An 18,141-nucleotide genomic window follows, 5' to 3' on the forward strand; every position below is an offset into this window, starting at 1 on the left:
GTTCATATGATAAAACACCTCGGTAGCAGATTGATTGAACTCACTTCATCTCCGCACCATCCACACGACTCTGCGACCTGGATGCAGTCCCCACAGGACTGAGCGTTGGCTTTGATGCATACGCTTCCCTCTGAAAGACAAAACGCGGGTTCCTCTTAGCCAACATGACAACCAAGAATGTTTCCATTAGTTCACTAACTAAAAACAGCTTTGGTTTTCGGGCTGCAGGACACGACCTCCTCCCCATTTGAGAGCATCGAGTCGTGCTGAGAGAAGCTCGAGGCCGCTCACCAAGCGATGACTTCACCTCGTAAAGAGAAGCCAACAGAACCCACAGAGCCATAAAACCATGAATGAAGAAGTACAAAATGTGTGGAGGATAAAAGCGTCGATGTACCATGATAGTTATAATAAGAAGCAGAATAATTTTAAATACAAAAGGAGACAGTATTGCACTGGGGTGTCTTAAAACAGCTGGAAAACATGCAGCTAATATTTAACAGTAAAGATAACAGAAAAATAGCAGGATTAAAACTTCTTAGTTCTCACCTTGCTGCGCCCAGCTGCCACTGAGGACCGCCGATAACGCTGCTATTAAAAGAAGCCGCAGATCCATCTGTAACAAAGAAACAATACCTTGGTGTTAAAACAAACGGTGAAGAAATAGATCAGACTTCTTCGTCACTAGTGTCAGAGACGGGGAACAATGAGGAAAAAGGGTGTTATGAATGTTTAAGTCACATGAACTTGATGCGGCCGCAGAGGTTTAATGCGACAGAGATATTTAAAAAAGAGGGCCCGAACAAATCAATGAGAAACAGAAGAAAATAGGGCTTTCTTTTGGGATAAAGCACATCAGCTTTAAGTCTTTAAATAAGCAGTATTTACCAGACTTTGACCGGAGAAGTCTGAAGAAGTACGGCACATTTAAACCTCTCCTGTGATTGCCCGAAGCACAATTTAAAGTGTGCTTGAATTTCTCAGTAATAATTTAAATAAAACATAAATCTAAATTCTTGACAATGTCGTTCTTTTTAAAGCTTTCTCAATTTTAAACACAGATAATATTTGATCAGAATATTTCCCATTTGTCCGGTAAATTGAAGATGGTCTTCAAACGGAAACACTGCATGTTAGTTAGCAGATTATAAATAAACTATTCTCCTACCAAGTGGTAAATGGACACGAAAGAAGGTTATCATGGATGTGTGACTCCTAAAACATAGATAGTTAGTATTTTAAATGTACGATGACAAGATTGCGAATATTGAAGCCTTTGGTTTTCCTGCATTAAAACTCATTTGAATTAACTTTCTGTAGTTCCAGAAATATGTATTATTTAGCTTTAAGGGACACTGCAGTTGTTTTGATGATACCACCAGGGTGAATACATTTAAGTTAGATATACTTTATGATCTCGTCTTACTAACACCATCATGCCGTGTGTTGTTAAAGCTGTTTCCTGACATTGAGGGGAAATAGCAGTCAGTGTTAAGAAGCAGAGAGGAGGAGCGACTCCTTTTGCCTTGTCCAAATATGGAGGAACGATGTGCCCACACTCGATTTGCCCACTCAGCTGCCAGCCCCACCAGCACGTCCTCAAAACCACCATCCTACATACTTTCTACTTTCCTTCATGCTGTTACAGGCCTACGTAAAGGTAGTTGGAATCTTGACGGTGCATTTCAGATAAAACTCGACAAGAAGGAGACGGTGAACGCGAGACAATCAAAGGTTGCGTAAAAAAATAGAAGAACTGCACTCACGTGGTTTACTAGATGTATTCCTAATGAGTCTAACAGCAGATGACCACACATTCAGAAATGCTACAGAATGCAGCACGAGAAGAAAAACTGTGGTTTACTGAGAAGTCCCATGATGCATTTCTTCCACACTGAGCTGAGTCAATAGGCATTTACCAAACAGCCACAACGCCAAAAACAGGATATTATTCAAATCCCAAAACTGGCTAAATATTCTTTGTGTGACAGCAGCATGGAAAATGTCTAAAGTCGAGTTGGACAGCATTTATTTGGCAATATTTCTTCAGAAAACTAGGGTAGTTAATAGTCATAAGCTTGCAGAGAAGAAACTATTAGGGGGGGGGGGGGGTGCGTGTGTGTGTGTGATGCCATATTAGGTCAGGCTGTTCCATGCCTCTTCCTGCTATTTCCCACACTTGGGTGACACACTTCCTTCACTGCCCTTAAGCTTAGAAACTGAGACCTACTTCCTGTGTACTTACCCCAGTAAGATAGACACAGGAAATCACAAAACTGTTGCAAGAGGCCAAGTCAACAGCTGTGTCCAAGAATAGACTTTCCCTGTTGGATATGAAAGGCTAATCTGAGTACTAAGGGGTCAGTGGATTTATATTTACAATGCACATCAAGATAATTATACTTTGACGGTTGACTACGAGTAAAACTGGTGGCTGTTTATTCTGTAGTTGCTCAGGAAAAAGGTGTGATGTGTGTGCTGCGGGTCAAAGGGTACATGCCTCTGCAAAAACAACCACATCCTGTGAAAAGAGTGCCTAATGGCCAACTTAAATGTGAGTTTCCCCTTACGTGCTTCAGTGATAGTTATCATACTACTGAGACATGCATGTGAAAAGGCAGACAAAAAGATTTGAAGTGTAGTGGGGGAGGGAAACATTTGTAAAAAAAGTCTTAAAAAGCAGCCAAACGGGATTTATATTTGACGTTAAGAGTGCCTTTTAACATCTGGTCAGGGGTGAAAGAAACACATTTTCTTTTGAGCCCTTTAAAAAAACACAAGTTACGGGAAGATGGACAAAATGTTCAATCGCTAGATGAGCCAAAATAATTCAAGTCAGCACCAACTGCAAGGACTTTTTACACTATTAGGGCTCCTCCCCAACATTCCTGAAGTACAGCTTTGTTTACCGCTCTGCAGTCTGCACAGAGCTGCACATTACACAGAGCTGACAGGTGGGGGGTGTCGGGGGTCTACAATGCCTGTGTGTGAAACATACTGGCATTAGGGAAGCACTGGTATTTCTTGTCTGAATCTTGGGACATTTGAAAAAGATCTAGTCTGAATAAAATATTGAAAAGGACACTTCCCGAAAATATGCCTTTTTAAAAATGTTTATCTAAACTTGGTTTTATTGCCACAGCTCTTTGAATAAATAGAATACAACTGATTAAAAGAAATGGTGTCATTCATGAAGAATGTCACTACCTTTTTAGCTTTTAAAGAATAATACAGTATTATACTTTATTGCCGTATTAAGTCGGATCATTTGTCACTTTTCTGTCTGTTAATCAGTATTTTAATGATGTAACAATAACTAAACAATACATTGCTCATTGCAGGGAGTGTTAGCTGTATTGTTGCCCGACCGTTGGAGGACGAGACTTCACGGGTTCATTAGAAATGGTGCGACATAACCGTCTGCGCTGCTTCCACAAAGCTAGTCACATAAGAGCTGGCAGCAAGACAAACCGACGAGGCATTAGAGGACTGTGGTAAAACTGAACCTCTGGTGTGTGGTGAACTCAGCGGAAAAGAGGAAGTACATGTTCTCTTCGGTGTTTACCACACAGTAGCATTTTTAATAAAGGTCCTTTTTGTGCCATGGATAGAGATTCGTGAATTAACTCAATTAGCAAAGGACCTACAACTAGGGGTGGGCGATATGACGATATCGCCCACCCCTACCTACAATGACATGAAAACTATTCCGTCATCTTTTGCAAAGTTATCTAAATGGTTGAACACCCGAACATAAATACACGTGTCAATAATCACCATGTTAAGCAGATTAGTGCTCCGGTAACATGTGACCTGTGTGTGTGTGTGGTGTGGTGTGGTGTGGTGTGGTGTGGTGTGTGTGTGTGTGTGTGTGTGTGTGAAAATGAAAACAAAGGGTGCACCGTTTCAGCAATGATGTTTGCTAGTTTCATAACTAACATACGGATACACATACAAACAAAAAGAACAATCTGAAGCACCTGTCCCCACACCTTCTGATTTACGTAAGTATCTTCATATTCTAGTATGAAGATATAGTATACTTCTTCTAGCATCTTCTTATCACAGATTCACACACACAATACCCCCTCACCTGCCATCTTTCTATGTATAAACTATGTGGATGAAGCTGAAGAACATGAGGGAAAAGTGTGAATATGTTTGTGTCAGTTGCTGAAACTGGAATAAAACACATTTGAAAATCAACACCACCAGCCATAGAGTGTCTCATTACGTGTTTGTTTATCTAAACAATGTGGCAAACAGTTGTAGCTACTGTACGTTATTTGTACCACATATCAGGTGACGATGTGATCTCATGCTACTTCCCTGCTGGCAGATACTTCTACAAAGTCTCACTCTCCTCTTCATCCTTTCCAAACCCTATCGCTCTCTTCCTCCGTCGTCACGCAGAAACTATGGTGTGTGGCAGACCCGAGAGGCTAATATTTAGAGTAGCAGCAGCCCACCGTGTCCAATCATGACTTTGTATGGTCAGGCCGAGGAGGACAGAGACGACACATGCTTTGTGTTTCTGACGATGAGCATTAGCGTCACCATTTTTCATTTACATTTCTCCCGTTGTTAATAAAAGCCAGAGCGACGCAGCTCTCTCCAAAACAACCAGAGCGACTGGGAGAGTGGTTTTTCTAATATGGACATGTGGGATTTCAATACCACCACATAGTATCTATCTCGCTTTCTAAAGACATACAAGGTTTAAGGCTGTAGGCACATTTTACTTGTAAATAAATTGCCTTTGATTTGTTTAACAGCCAACCAATCACAGACCTTCATCACAAACAATCAGTTGGTGGTTATGTGCAGTAACCGTGATTTAGTTTGTCTATAACCAAATGTTGGCTCTTTCCTTCTGGCGAATGCATTTACTCATCACCCGGCTTAGCGATCGGAGGTCATTCGTGGCCCCGCACAAAATGTTTTAGCAAGAATTTCATTGAACAGCTGCAGAGAGGAGCCGACTGAAACTCAATCCTCTTCAGCGCCTCCTTGTCATGGTTCCCTGCCTCACAGGTCAGAGGCGCTCTGATTCAATCTGCAGTCTGCGAGGACGCCTCGGAGACCAGGGCCACAGAAGGAATTCCTCTGCTCACACAAAGTGTAGTTTTGTTGGAAATAGTCCACTCCCTGTCTTACATCTCCGCCGACTCAACAGTGGTGCTTCTGTTTCGTTGAACAGGCTTACGAGTAGGGATGCTCCGATCGCCGGAATCAGTATCGGCCAATACCGATCCGATCGAGTCCTAAATGGAAGATCTAAACATCACTTTAAATCTTCCATTTAAAGTGATGTTTAAGACTCAGTTAATGCTCATTCACTGGAGCTTCCACAAACAACAATCAACTCCCTAAACAGGCCCCACTGTCTCTGCCACCTCCCTCCATGCCTGGTTCCTCCGGTTTGTATCCCGTTAATAGTTCTGGTCGTAAAGAACCGAGTGATTTGCTACCGTAATTTCTCGTTTGGAATATGAGGAAATGAACTGCGGTCTGGTTCTCCCTGTGTGTGTGTGTGTTTCGCTGCGCTCACCGGTCCGGCGGGCGGAGCTGCAGGATTTCTGCTTCACACACACGTTGCATACCACTATTTTACTGTCTTTTCCGGACACCTTAAAATAATGCCAGACCGGTGAAGCCATGTTGACGAGCTTGTTTTGCCGCACACAGAGAAAAGTGTCATGTATTTTACGTCATGCGATCGGCTCTCGCGATCGGCATGTTTAGAGAGCACCGGTCAATCGGTAGAGAGTGAGTATCGGCCGATCGGAGCATCCCTAGTTACGAGTTATCTTTTTCTATCTTACATGTACATAGTTTTCTTAGTACTGCATTTTACTTCATGTAAAAAATGTAACGCTTTTATCCAAAGCAACTTGCCTACACTCGATACGCGTGACACACCTTTGGGAGCATTTCTGGGGTTAAGTGTCTTGCCCAAGGACACTTCGATGTAACCCTCTATGGAAATGAAACCTTTGGATCTTGAAACTGAAATCTTCTTCTTGTCGTCTTTAAAGAAAACCTATACGCTGATTTTGTCTACTACCTGTTTATATCAATGAGGGTAAAAGAAAATCCTCTGCCTTGTGACCTCTCAGTGACCCACTGTGAGCAAAGACATGTTTGAAGAATATTCTTAAACTGTAAACAAAACCGGCCTTTTCCTTAATTAAGGGTTTGCTTGAGTCTCAGTCAAAAGCAACTTCACCAGGGGTTTGAAGCAGACTACGGTCACCACTCCTTTGTTTACTTCTTCCTGTGTTCATTGACGGCAGTGAGCGTAATGAACTAAGGAAACACACTGTGCAAAGTCTGGGACTTCCTCTCCATACGGCCACTCACTGATAATCTACAAGACCGCATTCATAGTAGGGGTCGACCGATTATCGGCCAGGCCGATTATCGGGGCCGATATTCATCATTTGACCGATTATCGGTATCGGCCTTTTTTTTATAAAATTGCCGATAACACTTTGGCTCTGATGCGGCCGTTTCTCTGTCTGCAGTCACCACTCTCTGTACACGAGCAATGTCCCGCCCACAGCGCTATCTGATAGGCTATTACTGAAGTGTCAATCAACACTGAAGATTTTCCGGGCGGGAGGCGGGAGCCAGCCATAGAGGCGGGACCTTCTCAGATTACAGGCAGGTGCGAAGAACGCAGACAGAGGCAAGCAGCAGCGCTGAGCGGCAGAGCCATACATGTGTTTCGAAGGTAAATCAGTTGAAAGCCGAAGTTCAATAAACATCCCTATCCCCTATGCTGAAGTTGCAAAAACAGCACGATCTATTGATCCAATTCTATCAGCTTCCCAGTTACACAGGGACGCGGGAAGTCAGTCGTCTCACAGCGGAACTGTGGTGCGGACTGCGGAGGGGGGGCTGCGAGTGAAGCCTCGCAGTTTTTCAGGTTGATCTGTGAAGCTCATTAGCTAATCAACATGTATTTAGCAAATGTTTAGCAAAATATTAGAAGTGAGGCTACTAGTCTAACGTTAGGTCTACTGTAATAGCCTCACTTTTAATAGTTTGCAAAACATTAGCTAGCACTAGTGTTTTGCAGTTGCTAACAGCTTATTGGGATGTTATGCTATACATACAGGCATTGTTTTGATATAATAAATTAAGCATTATTGTTAGTTAAGCATGTCAGCCTGCAGCCCCACTTCTTGTCTCTCTCTCCAACTCATAGCAGATGGCTGCACTAAAGAAAAGGGCTCAGAGAGGAAACCAGTTGTAAGATGTTTAAAAGTTCATTAAGCATAATATAGGCTATGCTTAAATGCATTTCAAAGAAGTTGTGTTGAGTTGTGTTGGAGTTTGTGTTATTCTACATTTTGACATCAAGATTTTCTGATTTTACTGCAAATGTATATCGGTTCCAAATATCGGTTATCGGTCTCCTTGATTACTAATAATCGGTATCGGCCTTGAAAAAGCCATATCGGTCGATCCCTAATTCATAGCTTAACTAGGTGTGTGTTAGATAAGGTAAACACAGCCACAACAAAGTCTCATTAACAGGTGGGCTGGGGTCTCCTGGGTAGCGTTTGGTGGGTGTCATTCAAGGGAAAGAGTTGTTTAATCTGATTAAAAGTGAAATATTTTGATACACTTGACAGATGATCTGCCTCCAAGAGTTTCTGAGGCCCATATAACGCTGAATGAGCCTGGTGTTGTGTTAAGGTGGAGCAGGGCACGCCTGGGAACGGTTAGTAACTCTTAACGAAGTCCATGTTTAGACTGCGGGGGACCTCAGTTCAACAAACAGGCCTCACAATGTTCCCCCATATGGTTGAGTTTGTCGTATATGTACCGTTGTTGTCGCAAACACTTTGGTATGAAAACCAGGTGAGCTTTATGACGACTTGAAAAAACTAAAATCTTCAAAATGTGACAATTCTGCGCCTCCACCCACAACCACATCTGACAAATATCTTCAAAACAGAAACCGCACGAAACATTTCCTGCTAAATATGTTTTGTAAATGCATAACTTCCTCTGGTAGACAACAATGTCAGAAGTGTCAAAACAAATGTGATCATTTAAAGTTGTTTGGGAGCCAATTCCTTCTCTTAAATGGAGGTTAAATTGACCAGTCGTTAAACAACGATCACTCTATTCTTGGGTGCACATTTCATACGAGATGGTTTTACAGCGAATACAAAGATGATGAGTGAATTCAACACAGAAGCTAGCAGGACAAAAACAAAAGCAGCTAATACCCATAGTTCCTCTTTGTGCACGCATCAGACCAATTGAAATGCAAGAAATTGCAAAATCCACCACATCTCTAGCTGGTTTCTCAGTGGTTCCTGCTTTCATACGATCAGAGGTTAACCACGCTGTGCATCAGCCACGCCGTGCATCAGCCACGCCGTGCATCAGCCACGCCGTGCATCAGCCACGCCGTGCATCAGCCACGCCGTGCATCAGCCACGCCGTGCATCAGCCACGGCGTGCATCAGCCACGGCGTGCATCAGCCACGGAGTGCATCAGCCACGCCGTGCATCTGTGCATCAGCCACACTGACTCTTGAGAAAAAAGAAGTGTACATTAGTGCTGCACGATATTGGAAAAAACTGACATTGCGATTTCCCCCCCCCTGCGATATGAAAACACACAGGAATTGAAGAAAATACCGTTCCGAGCTAAATAAGAGCGTCAAATGACGGCAAGACGCACCCCTGGCGGAAACGCTGCTGTCAACACAAACCGTTAACTCAGCAACAAATGTAATTTACTAGAGTAGAGCTACTATCAGTTATTAAAAATCATCCTTCTAGGTAAAGAAACGCACACAAGAGAGAAAAATGTCTTGCACTTTAATGGACTGCTGAGAATTGAACTACACAGATTACTGTTTTTATCATCGATACATCTCCAGATTATTTACTCGATTCATAGTTGGTCTCTAAAAAGGTCAGAAAATGTTGATAATATCTTTAAGCCGAAATGAAGCCTTCAGATATCTTGTGCTACTAACAGTCAAAGACACAAAGAAGTTCATTTTACTATGAAATAATTAAAATGGAGCAAATCCTCACAATAGGAAAGTTAAGTTTGGCATTTAAACAGTCTGAATGAGTCACTGAAGCCATCCAGCTTGCTTTACCCACCAAACTACGTGAAGGCAAAACAAAGAATTCAAACTGAATTAGCCCATAATGTGTGATCACTGTATGCTACCGTTTGTTTGCATATTAACACCATCTCTGAAAAGTAATGCTAAACTCAGATAGTGTGATATTACACCGCTGTCCATCTTGCTTTGTTTATACACACACCTCATATAGCTTTGCTTTTTTCCTTCTCCACATTTAAGCGGTTGACATTACTTTAACCAAACTATGTAAAGCTAATATCAACGGATTAATACGCACCCAACCACTTCCATATCGGGTTTTAGCAAATGCTACATAAACCTAGACATGTTGGGTGTCCCAGATCTGTCACATGATGCATCTGGTGTTATCAAATGATGAACGCTGCACTAAGGTAAAAAAAAAACGGGCGTTCACTACGGCTGCACAATTAATCAAAATGCTACCAAATACACCGTATGGACGAGTGCTACATCTAATGTGCTGTAAGCCCAACAAATTGGTAATGGTAAAATAAGTGAAATATCTGAATGAAGTATTGTGGCGCTGCAGAGAAGTCGTGGCGTATTCGGCAATAGTAATATCAGGGAATCAGTTGAACCGATACATTCCTGCACTTTAACTTGATCTGCATAATGAAGTATGATTGCTTATGTTGTCCTCTCGTGAATGTTGTACGTCTCATTTGTATTTTTGATGACACGTTAAAAAAAGGAGTAGCTCTACTCATCTCATCTGTATAATGACAATAAAGGATTCTATTCTATAGAATATAAAACGACCTATATTTGCCGAATCTCGTAGCCATAGCGTTCACCCAAACCCAGAAATGCTCCTGTTGGGTGGGTCATCTGTTGGTCCCCCCCCGACGCTGAGCCAGACGGCCCCCCACCTGCTGCAGAAAGTCACAGTCCACTCTCAGCCCATTAGGTCCCCAAACAACTCAGCATGACTCTGCATCCATTGCCTTAATTAGAGCCGCACCCAGCAGGCCCCCTTTCCTCTCTCCAACCGGCGGCTGAAAGATCGGGAAGAACCCCTCGCTGCTGACCGCACACCCAGCATGTTTGAAGGAAACCAAACGTACAGGAATACCTCGATTATCCTGACAACATCTGGCATGACGCTCGATACTGAACTTTAAATGTGCTGTCAAACGACATGAGTGTTACCAGGTGATGGATGGGTGTCTCTTGGGACAAATCACGAGAAAGACACATTTTGACCAGCTGACGGTTAAAGAAACGGTTGAACGGATTATTAAACATTTATATCATCCCTTTAATCCTTTTCCTACGATGACGCATGGGTTCGGCTGGCGTCTTAATCATTATCACTATCAAAAAAGACAACAGCCAAGTGTATAATAACCCATTACTGTTTTGTAAACTATTTCTTTAATAAACGATAAGATACCAACAAGGTAAGTACAAAACGAACCATTATCACATTTAAGGAGAAGCAACGGAACGAGAAATACTGCCTTTTGTCGTTTAATAGCCGTATCGTCTTCCAGGTGGATTCATTATGAACCTCCCAGACTCATGCATCACCAGCATCACAAAAAGTAATGACAACAATAGGATATAACCGTTCTGTTGCAAAAAACTAATTGAAAGACAATTATGATCAATGCAATGTGTGATACTTCTGACATAACATCTGCTTTAAGATCTAAAAGCCATATCGAACAAATCTGAAAAACCAAATTCTCGCGTTACTCAATTAGACACTGCTTATATAAGAAAGAGTAAAGAAGTCAGTCGGCTGTATATGTTTTAAGTTGTAGAGCAACGTCAGGACCCGCTTGGTTGTATCTGCCATGAGGAGGAGAAGCCGACCTCCCCTCAGAGAGATGAGATAACACATTCCTTCTTAACCCGCTCCACATTATGTTGTGGAAAAGAAACGACGTCACTGAAAAATGGGGAGCTTTTTCCATCTTTCCAGCCTGAACCCTGACTCTACTCAGTACGAGGCATGAGGACATTTCTGGCTGTAAATAACTTGAAACCCTCACGGTCGAGTTTTTAAAAAAGCTGTTTCCTCTCAGACTGGATTTCATTTCTAACACCTCATAAATTACGTTATTTGCCTTTAAATATGACATTGTCTTATTTCTTTTTAACATTTTATCGAAGTAACTGATCAAAAGTCATAATATAAAAACACATTTGAGAATTACCTGAGATATTTATTGTTGTTATTAATGACTCTTGAAGTGCGTCTCGTTTTCTCTCTTTTAAAGCTGCCACTAGAAATGATTTGTATAATCGATTAAAACAGTTTTTTTAATGACATTTTAATCTATTTAATCTATCTTGTTCAAAAGTCAAACATTATGGTGTATTTTAATTGCAGAGCAGCAAATCCTAGCATTTTGAGCAGTGAAAAAAAAAACATTTCTGTCTCTACTGAAAGATTAACGGACAAATAGTTTTAGCCTTTTCCTTGTCACTTCTTTGTATGGCTTCTTGTTATCGGGTCAAATTATGACCAAAGTGAATCCTTAATTAAATACAGCTTTAGCAATATTCTGTACTACTCAGAATACCTACAAATATCTTTCTTGCCGCACATTCTCAAACGATGTCCCCCTTTTCGTGACTCTGCTATAAGGACTCCCAACACTTTCTCACAGAAGGATAGGGATAGAGCCATGACGGGATAATGTTTAAACCGTGATCATGACTCGTCTGGCCGTCACTGGGAGGCCAGATGACTCATATCTGACAAGTCGTGGGGGGGGGGGGGGGGGGGAGTTGAGTAATGCTGAATGACCCTTCAATCTGCCTCGGACACTCCTCGCTGCTGGCCGCTGCGTTTAAACATCACAACAATGTAACTAAGGGAAGTGACTCAGGGACCTGCAGGGAGTCGGATCTAAGTCTACAGACTCATGTCTACACTTACCATGCCTGGCGTATATTATCTGCACACATGTCATTTATTCAAGATCAGAAACATGCATGTTTTCTGATTTGACACATTGCTGTTGCTATGTCATTAAGATGCAACGACAAACTAGCACTCAACCCGAGGCGTTTTATTCCCCTGTCACTAAATTAGGCCCTGGTGAACGCAGATTACTAGTTGAAGGAATCAAGCTTCTCCCTGAGATTAACCAGGAAGGAAGAACACACTCCCTCAGGCTGCAGTTCCTTTACAGGAAGTGAATGAGGCAAGCAAGACCAATCTTGTTCAGCTTACATGTTGCAGAGTCAACAGTCCTGAATCACAGCTGTGGGCAAGGCTCAACAAGAGGCTCTGGATTCTGGTTAACCGATCTGGCCTTCTTTAAGAAGCCGTAGTGTATCCTCAACCACAGTTTGTACGGCCCATAGAGTAGTTTGGTCACTCTATCCGGCTGTGGTTTGTTCAGGCTGTTCTTTACATGTCTAACTTGATTTCAATGTTTAAAGACTTTCAACGGGCTTTTGTTTAGTTGTCTTTCATGTATGTTTTCCCCCACATGTATGAGCCTTCTGACGTTAAAGTGAATTCTGCTTTTGTCCAACACAAATGGTAAAGACATCAGCAAAGGGTTTTTATGGACACATTTTGACACAATCAAAATGTGACTTAGATAAAAGTACAAAAGTACTGGCATCAAAATATACTATAATAATAATAATAGGGTAGAAGAACAATTGAAATACTCAAGTAAAGTACAAGTACCTCAAAAGTCGACATAAGTAGTGCACTTGGGTACAGGTACTTAGTTACTTTACACTGTTTAAACTTAAAAGGGGGGAGTAATACTTGTATTAAAACCTATGCAGTAATGATCATGCCCATTAAAAAAATGTGTACTGTCCTCTGGACAACAAAAGGCTTTTAGGTCTGAGTGCCACAGAAAGATGCTAGTTTTTCCGACATGTTATTACATAAATGTGTAGGTATAAACACAAAGAAGGATGTGTAAAAGTATCTGTAAAGGTTTAAACTCACAGGGGAGTAATACTTGTATTAATAGCTATCCAGTACTGATAATTCCCATTATTTCCTCAAACTTTAAACCACCCAAACTGCCCTCGTTGGCCTACTTTCTGTACAAAGCCCAATTTAAGATGTATTCAGGGACAGACTTGAGGTGTAGGTTGAAATACATTTCACACATCATAGTGTTGAAATATAGCTTTAAAGGACATTTATGGGGGGAAAAAACAACTGCCTTTCCAGTGCTAGCTAGCTAACTTCGTTAATCCACACCCAAAGTTTCCCCCTGAAGACAAGCATTCCTCGCTTCTCCCCTTTTGTCGCTTACAGTCGATTTAAACATGGGTTAAATCTTAAAGAAAACGTAGGTGAGTATAACAACACTTACCTTATGTTGATGATAAACTGGTTGTTCCGTTGATTTAGAGTAACATTAGCCCGAGAAAGTGTCCTCTTTTAGAGAAATAAAAACGGTTAGTGAGGCGAGGACTAGCTGAAACTGTTATAAAGGGTTCGCTTTGTTTGACGCACCGCTACGTCGAGAACGTAACGTGTCCAATGAAAATGCGTCAACTAAAATTTATTAAATTATTTTTATTTTATGAATTAAATAAGGATCGAGGAGTGCCCGGATCTCCCGAACACGTTTCATTCGCGGCTCCGGTGCTACTACTGCTGTTTTTTAGTTTTTTTTAATGCTCCAGTTCATCAAAACTCCTTCTTGTTCATTAGACCCCGCCTACAGAGGAAGAACAGCGGCACGTAGGGGCCGAACAAACAAACACACATCGAACTGTGAACCCATCCTCACCTCGGTGAAAAGTACATTTACTCAAGTAGTCAGAGGTGGGAGAAGTACTCAGGTCTTGTATTTGAGTAAAAGTATTAGTAACAGAGTGTAGGAATACTCTGCTACAAGTAAAAGTCCTGCATTTAAAAGTTACTCAAGTAAAAATATAAAAGTATTGGCATCAAAATATACTTAAGTACTAAAAGTAAAAGTACTCTGTTATAATATGTTATCAATCTGATAAAATACCTTAAGAAGAAGCATAACATGACATGGGTAAATAATCAATACATAACCTTAACATGTAACTGAAATGCAAAATATATGTTGAAAAAGACACTTCACACTTTTAGATGAAGCAATGAAAGGACTTACTTTCCACATTTAGCATCTTAAATCGCTGTAATGTGTGATGCGTGTGTAACAGCTGATGCTGCCAGCTGGTGAGATGAACACATGAGGTCACCATCTCCATTTCTTTACATCACTGCACAATCATCCTGCCACATACTTCTCATAATCCGCTCAGGGAGAGTTTGCACAGTGCTCTTTCTCGTATCAGTTTCATGTATAACCAAGAGAGCTTAAACCACAACCTCAGGACTAGGGCATATCAGAGGTCAGTAGTCTGGTGGCTTTAGCTTGGATGTCCAACTAATTAATTATATCTCATGCAAGTCGTATAAGATAACGTACAACAATGAGCTGCTTTCTTCTATTAATGTTAATTAAAAACAAGTCTTTTAAAAATGTGTTCACAAGTGTTTAGCAAGTACACAATGCCATAAAGGAACACATTGGCTTAAGCATTAGCATAGCATAGCATAGCATAGCATAGCATAGCATGGCATGGCATTGCATTTCAACCCATACTGTATACATGTGCTTTAGTGGTATATTAATACCCCAAATGTGCGTTTAATTACATTTAAAATCCCGCCTTGATGCCGGTGGGATTATTAATTATATAGTTTGACAAAATGTAGAACTGGTAATGCAATTGAAGAAAGATCCCTGCTATATCCATTGTATCTGGCTGTGTGCAGTGCCAGGTGGCAGCAGAAGTGAAATAGTAGCAAACATATTTAAGTTATGCTCCTTACGTTAAATGTACATTCAGTTTCTACATGACACTGAATTATCAACAGCAGAAGTAACAGCTTTTATTACCTCAAGTATTACTTCAATAACTACAACTGTGTGGAGTCAGATTGATAAAAATACCTCTTTCTGTTTGGCTCTGACACAGCTAGACTACAGTAGAGATCAATGTGTAAGTATAGATTCTGCAGCAAAGAAACGAGAGATCAAATGAACGCAACACACCAGCAGCGTATGGGAAAGTGGTTCAGTGGCACCAATTTGGTCTGGAAACCTCACCTCAACCCAAGCCACATGAAGTTCACATGAGATCAGACTGCAGTTTACAGTTTTTCTCGATTGCTAACACACAGAAATTCTACATAAAGCACAATTATTTTAACTGACACTCAAAGAGCAAAACATCAGCTCGAATCTCCAAAACTCTAAACACGTTTTCAGCTTTTCACACAATTTGAAAATCAACATGGCACTTTTTGCAAACCACTGCACACGTTTCTCCACGTAAGACACAGGCATCTGACATGAAGCCACGTGTTAGCAGGTTTAGAACACTGATATTCAAAATGCCTCACACATGGACCAACGATCAAGAAACACGTTCCACCTGACCAAACACCTGGTAGCATAATTGTTGGCTCATCAATCAGGATGTTAGCACTATGAAAAGTGTACTTTCTTACAGCAACAATGGAAGCCAACATGGAAGCAAGAGCAAGAGGAGGAGCAAGAGGAAGAGGAAGAGGAAGAGCTGGGCTGAGAGTGAGAGGAGGAGGAAGAATACTCTCTAATGAAATGAGATGTTATCAACCATGGTTTGACGAGGAGAGAGGCTGGACGGAGGGTTCAGCCTAATCTAAGCCGATGTACTGTCGCCTCTGTAATCCGGACACTTAGACTTAAAAACAGGTTAGTTAGTTTTAGCTCTGCATAATTCATGATATCTCAGTGCTGATATCGGTTGTGTGAAACACTTCATTACTGTAATTGAATTGTTGGCATGTTGCAGACTATAACTGTACACACATCCTGCACAATGGACTGTGGTAAACTTACATATGCAACACAGACACTGACCGACCACTATGTCTTTGTTGTTTACCTGAAGGACTGAGAAACAAAGAGGTGGAAGGCCAAGGATGTTCAAAGAGGCAGGAAGCAGCAGTTACAAACTGGGTTTTGGCAAACAATGCATCCCACTTAGAGAGATCCGAAGTAACGATGTGCTGCGATGCATGTTGCACGATGTTATCTTTGAATAAAATGTGATTTTTTTTTTTAACAACTCATTTGTATTTCTTCATTTACTGTATTTCTGTAAACTCAAGCAATCTTTCTCTGCAGAAACCTCTCTGTACAGAGCATCAGGGGCGCCGTAAGGGGGTGAAAGGTTAGGACGATTCTAAGGGCCCGTGACTGACAGGGGCCCAAACTATTTTAGAACATTAAGAAAAACATTTTTAAATAACCAATGTGATATCTTTTCGTGGGGCCCAAAATCCCTGGCGGCGCCCCTGCAGAGCATAGCCCATAACAGATGGAAGTGCTTTAGATTACGCTCAGCGGTGTGTAGCTGTTATGAATGAAGTTATATCTGGTGCTAACGTTTGCATTTAGAAAGTGTTTATGTAGTTTTGAGAGCAGTTCTTCACTTAGCAGGAGGAATGAGGTGTTTTGCACTTTGGGTGTGTGGTTTTGTGAATTGTGTTTCGTGTTCTGAGAAACTGAGCAATTAAAAAAAAAAATGTGTGTTAGCAATCGAGAAAAAGTGTAATGCCACTCATAACACATTTCCCCTGATCTGAGGAACACAGTTTAGTGAGAAATCTAATGCTTGTGGTTTAACGTGCTGGAATCAGACTGTATATCCTCCTGGGACCCAGCCCATTGAAAATGTCCACTGTCGTAGTCATTTTGTTAACATGCATCTCCTTTTACTCTTTTGAGCAACTCTATCAATCCCTGATGTGCTGTACAGAGGACATTACATGTTATTTGTTAGACGCTTTTATCCAAAGCGACAGTACTATACCCACAGGAGCAATTTGGGGTGAACTGCCCAGGGCAACAACATGCTGACTACAGTGGGACTCGAACTTGCTATCTCCTGATTCAAAGTCCAGCACTCTACCCACTGAGCCACAGCTGCTCATCCTGGTCTTTTCAGTGATATGTCATTGGTTAAAATTGCATGCTGGGAAGTTCCTCTTTCTTTTCATCCAAAATGGCTGGCATACGAAAAACTAAATAAACTTATAGAAGCAGGAGAAGTCAAATATTGTTGAATAATTTAAATTGTTACCAAGAAAATCATATATGTTCTTGTTTATTAACATGTGAGGAACTATATAATTAGTTCTGAAAGCAATTAAATAATTCAAGTTTTCAAATAGCAGCCCTTTTATAAATGTCCATTCGAGTGGACGTCAGGACCGTCTTCATGGACTTTATGACTCAATATTGTTGCAGGAGACGGAACTGAAGCAGACATTTTCTGCACCAGATAGTTCAGGGAGATTCAGATGTTGAGCTCTCAGATGGAGAGAGATGAGGATTTCACACCTGGGATAGAAGAGGGTCAAGAAGAAGGGGGGGGGAAGATGCAGGATGCTCCATGAGCGCACAGATACAGACAGAGAGACAGATAGGGACGAGCTGGAAGGACATGGCCCCCTGTGGGCCAAGAGTCATCAAGTATGTCTTATTGTTGTTTTTATTTTAAGTGGAGCCATGAAAAATGAGAATTGCCTCAGGAATGCAAGCTTTGTTTCTATGAGCAGGTCAAATGGAGACCACATCCATAAAACTAGTCAAGATGGCCCTACAGCCCGTGCCGACTGGAGTCAATGAGGTACGTTCCCACTACATCGACTACAAAGTCTTTGAAGATCTGGAAAGATTCACCAAAAAACATAATAAAGGTGAATGTATTCTTTTATTAATATCACTCTATAACCATAATAAGTTACATAGTCTATCTCAGGGGTGCCGAACCTTTTTTGAACAGAGAGCTACTTTTAAAGTTGCCAGTCAGCCGAGATCTACCAGTCCAAATAGAGAGGCGTAGCCATTACTGACAGCCTACTACCAGGTAAATACACACTTCTACTTGTATAAAACTGACCTTTGTACGATTAATACTTCATAAAATACTGCAGATCCTTTATCTTACCTCTTTCTAATCT

The 18,141-nt window shown here is 41.3% G+C and overlaps 1 protein-coding gene and 1 long non-coding RNA gene across 3 annotated transcripts in view; one reads left to right on the forward strand and one right to left on the reverse strand.

The window, feature by feature from the left end:
* Window positions 1–13,723, reverse strand: part of LOC117461972 (integrin beta-1-like) — a 32,878-nt gene extending 19,155 nt beyond the window's left edge. For both annotated transcript variants that reach the window (XM_034103967.2, XM_034103965.2), the window contains exons 1-3: window positions 13,454–13,723; window positions 550–616; window positions 45–130 (exon numbers count right to left, since the gene is read on the reverse strand). In XM_034103967.2, the coding sequence (XP_033959858.1) occupies window positions 45–130; window positions 550–616 (153 nt within the window). In that variant the 5' untranslated portion in view covers window positions 13,454–13,723. The remainder of the gene's footprint in view (window positions 1–44; window positions 131–549; window positions 617–13,453) is intronic.
* A 710-nt stretch (window positions 13,724–14,433) lies between these two features.
* On the forward strand, window positions 14,434–16,141 carry LOC139435666 (uncharacterized). Its single transcript, XR_011644876.1, has 3 exons — window positions 14,434–14,474; window positions 15,642–15,865; window positions 16,065–16,141. It is a non-coding gene; the product is annotated as an uncharacterized lncRNA (long non-coding RNA).
* Window positions 16,142–18,141: the final 2,000 nt, after the last annotated feature.

Source organism: Pseudochaenichthys georgianus, chromosome 17, assembly GCF_902827115.2.
Source record: "Pseudochaenichthys georgianus chromosome 17, fPseGeo1.2, whole genome shotgun sequence".
NCBI classification, from domain to species: domain Eukaryota; kingdom Metazoa; phylum Chordata; class Actinopteri; order Perciformes; family Channichthyidae; genus Pseudochaenichthys; species Pseudochaenichthys georgianus.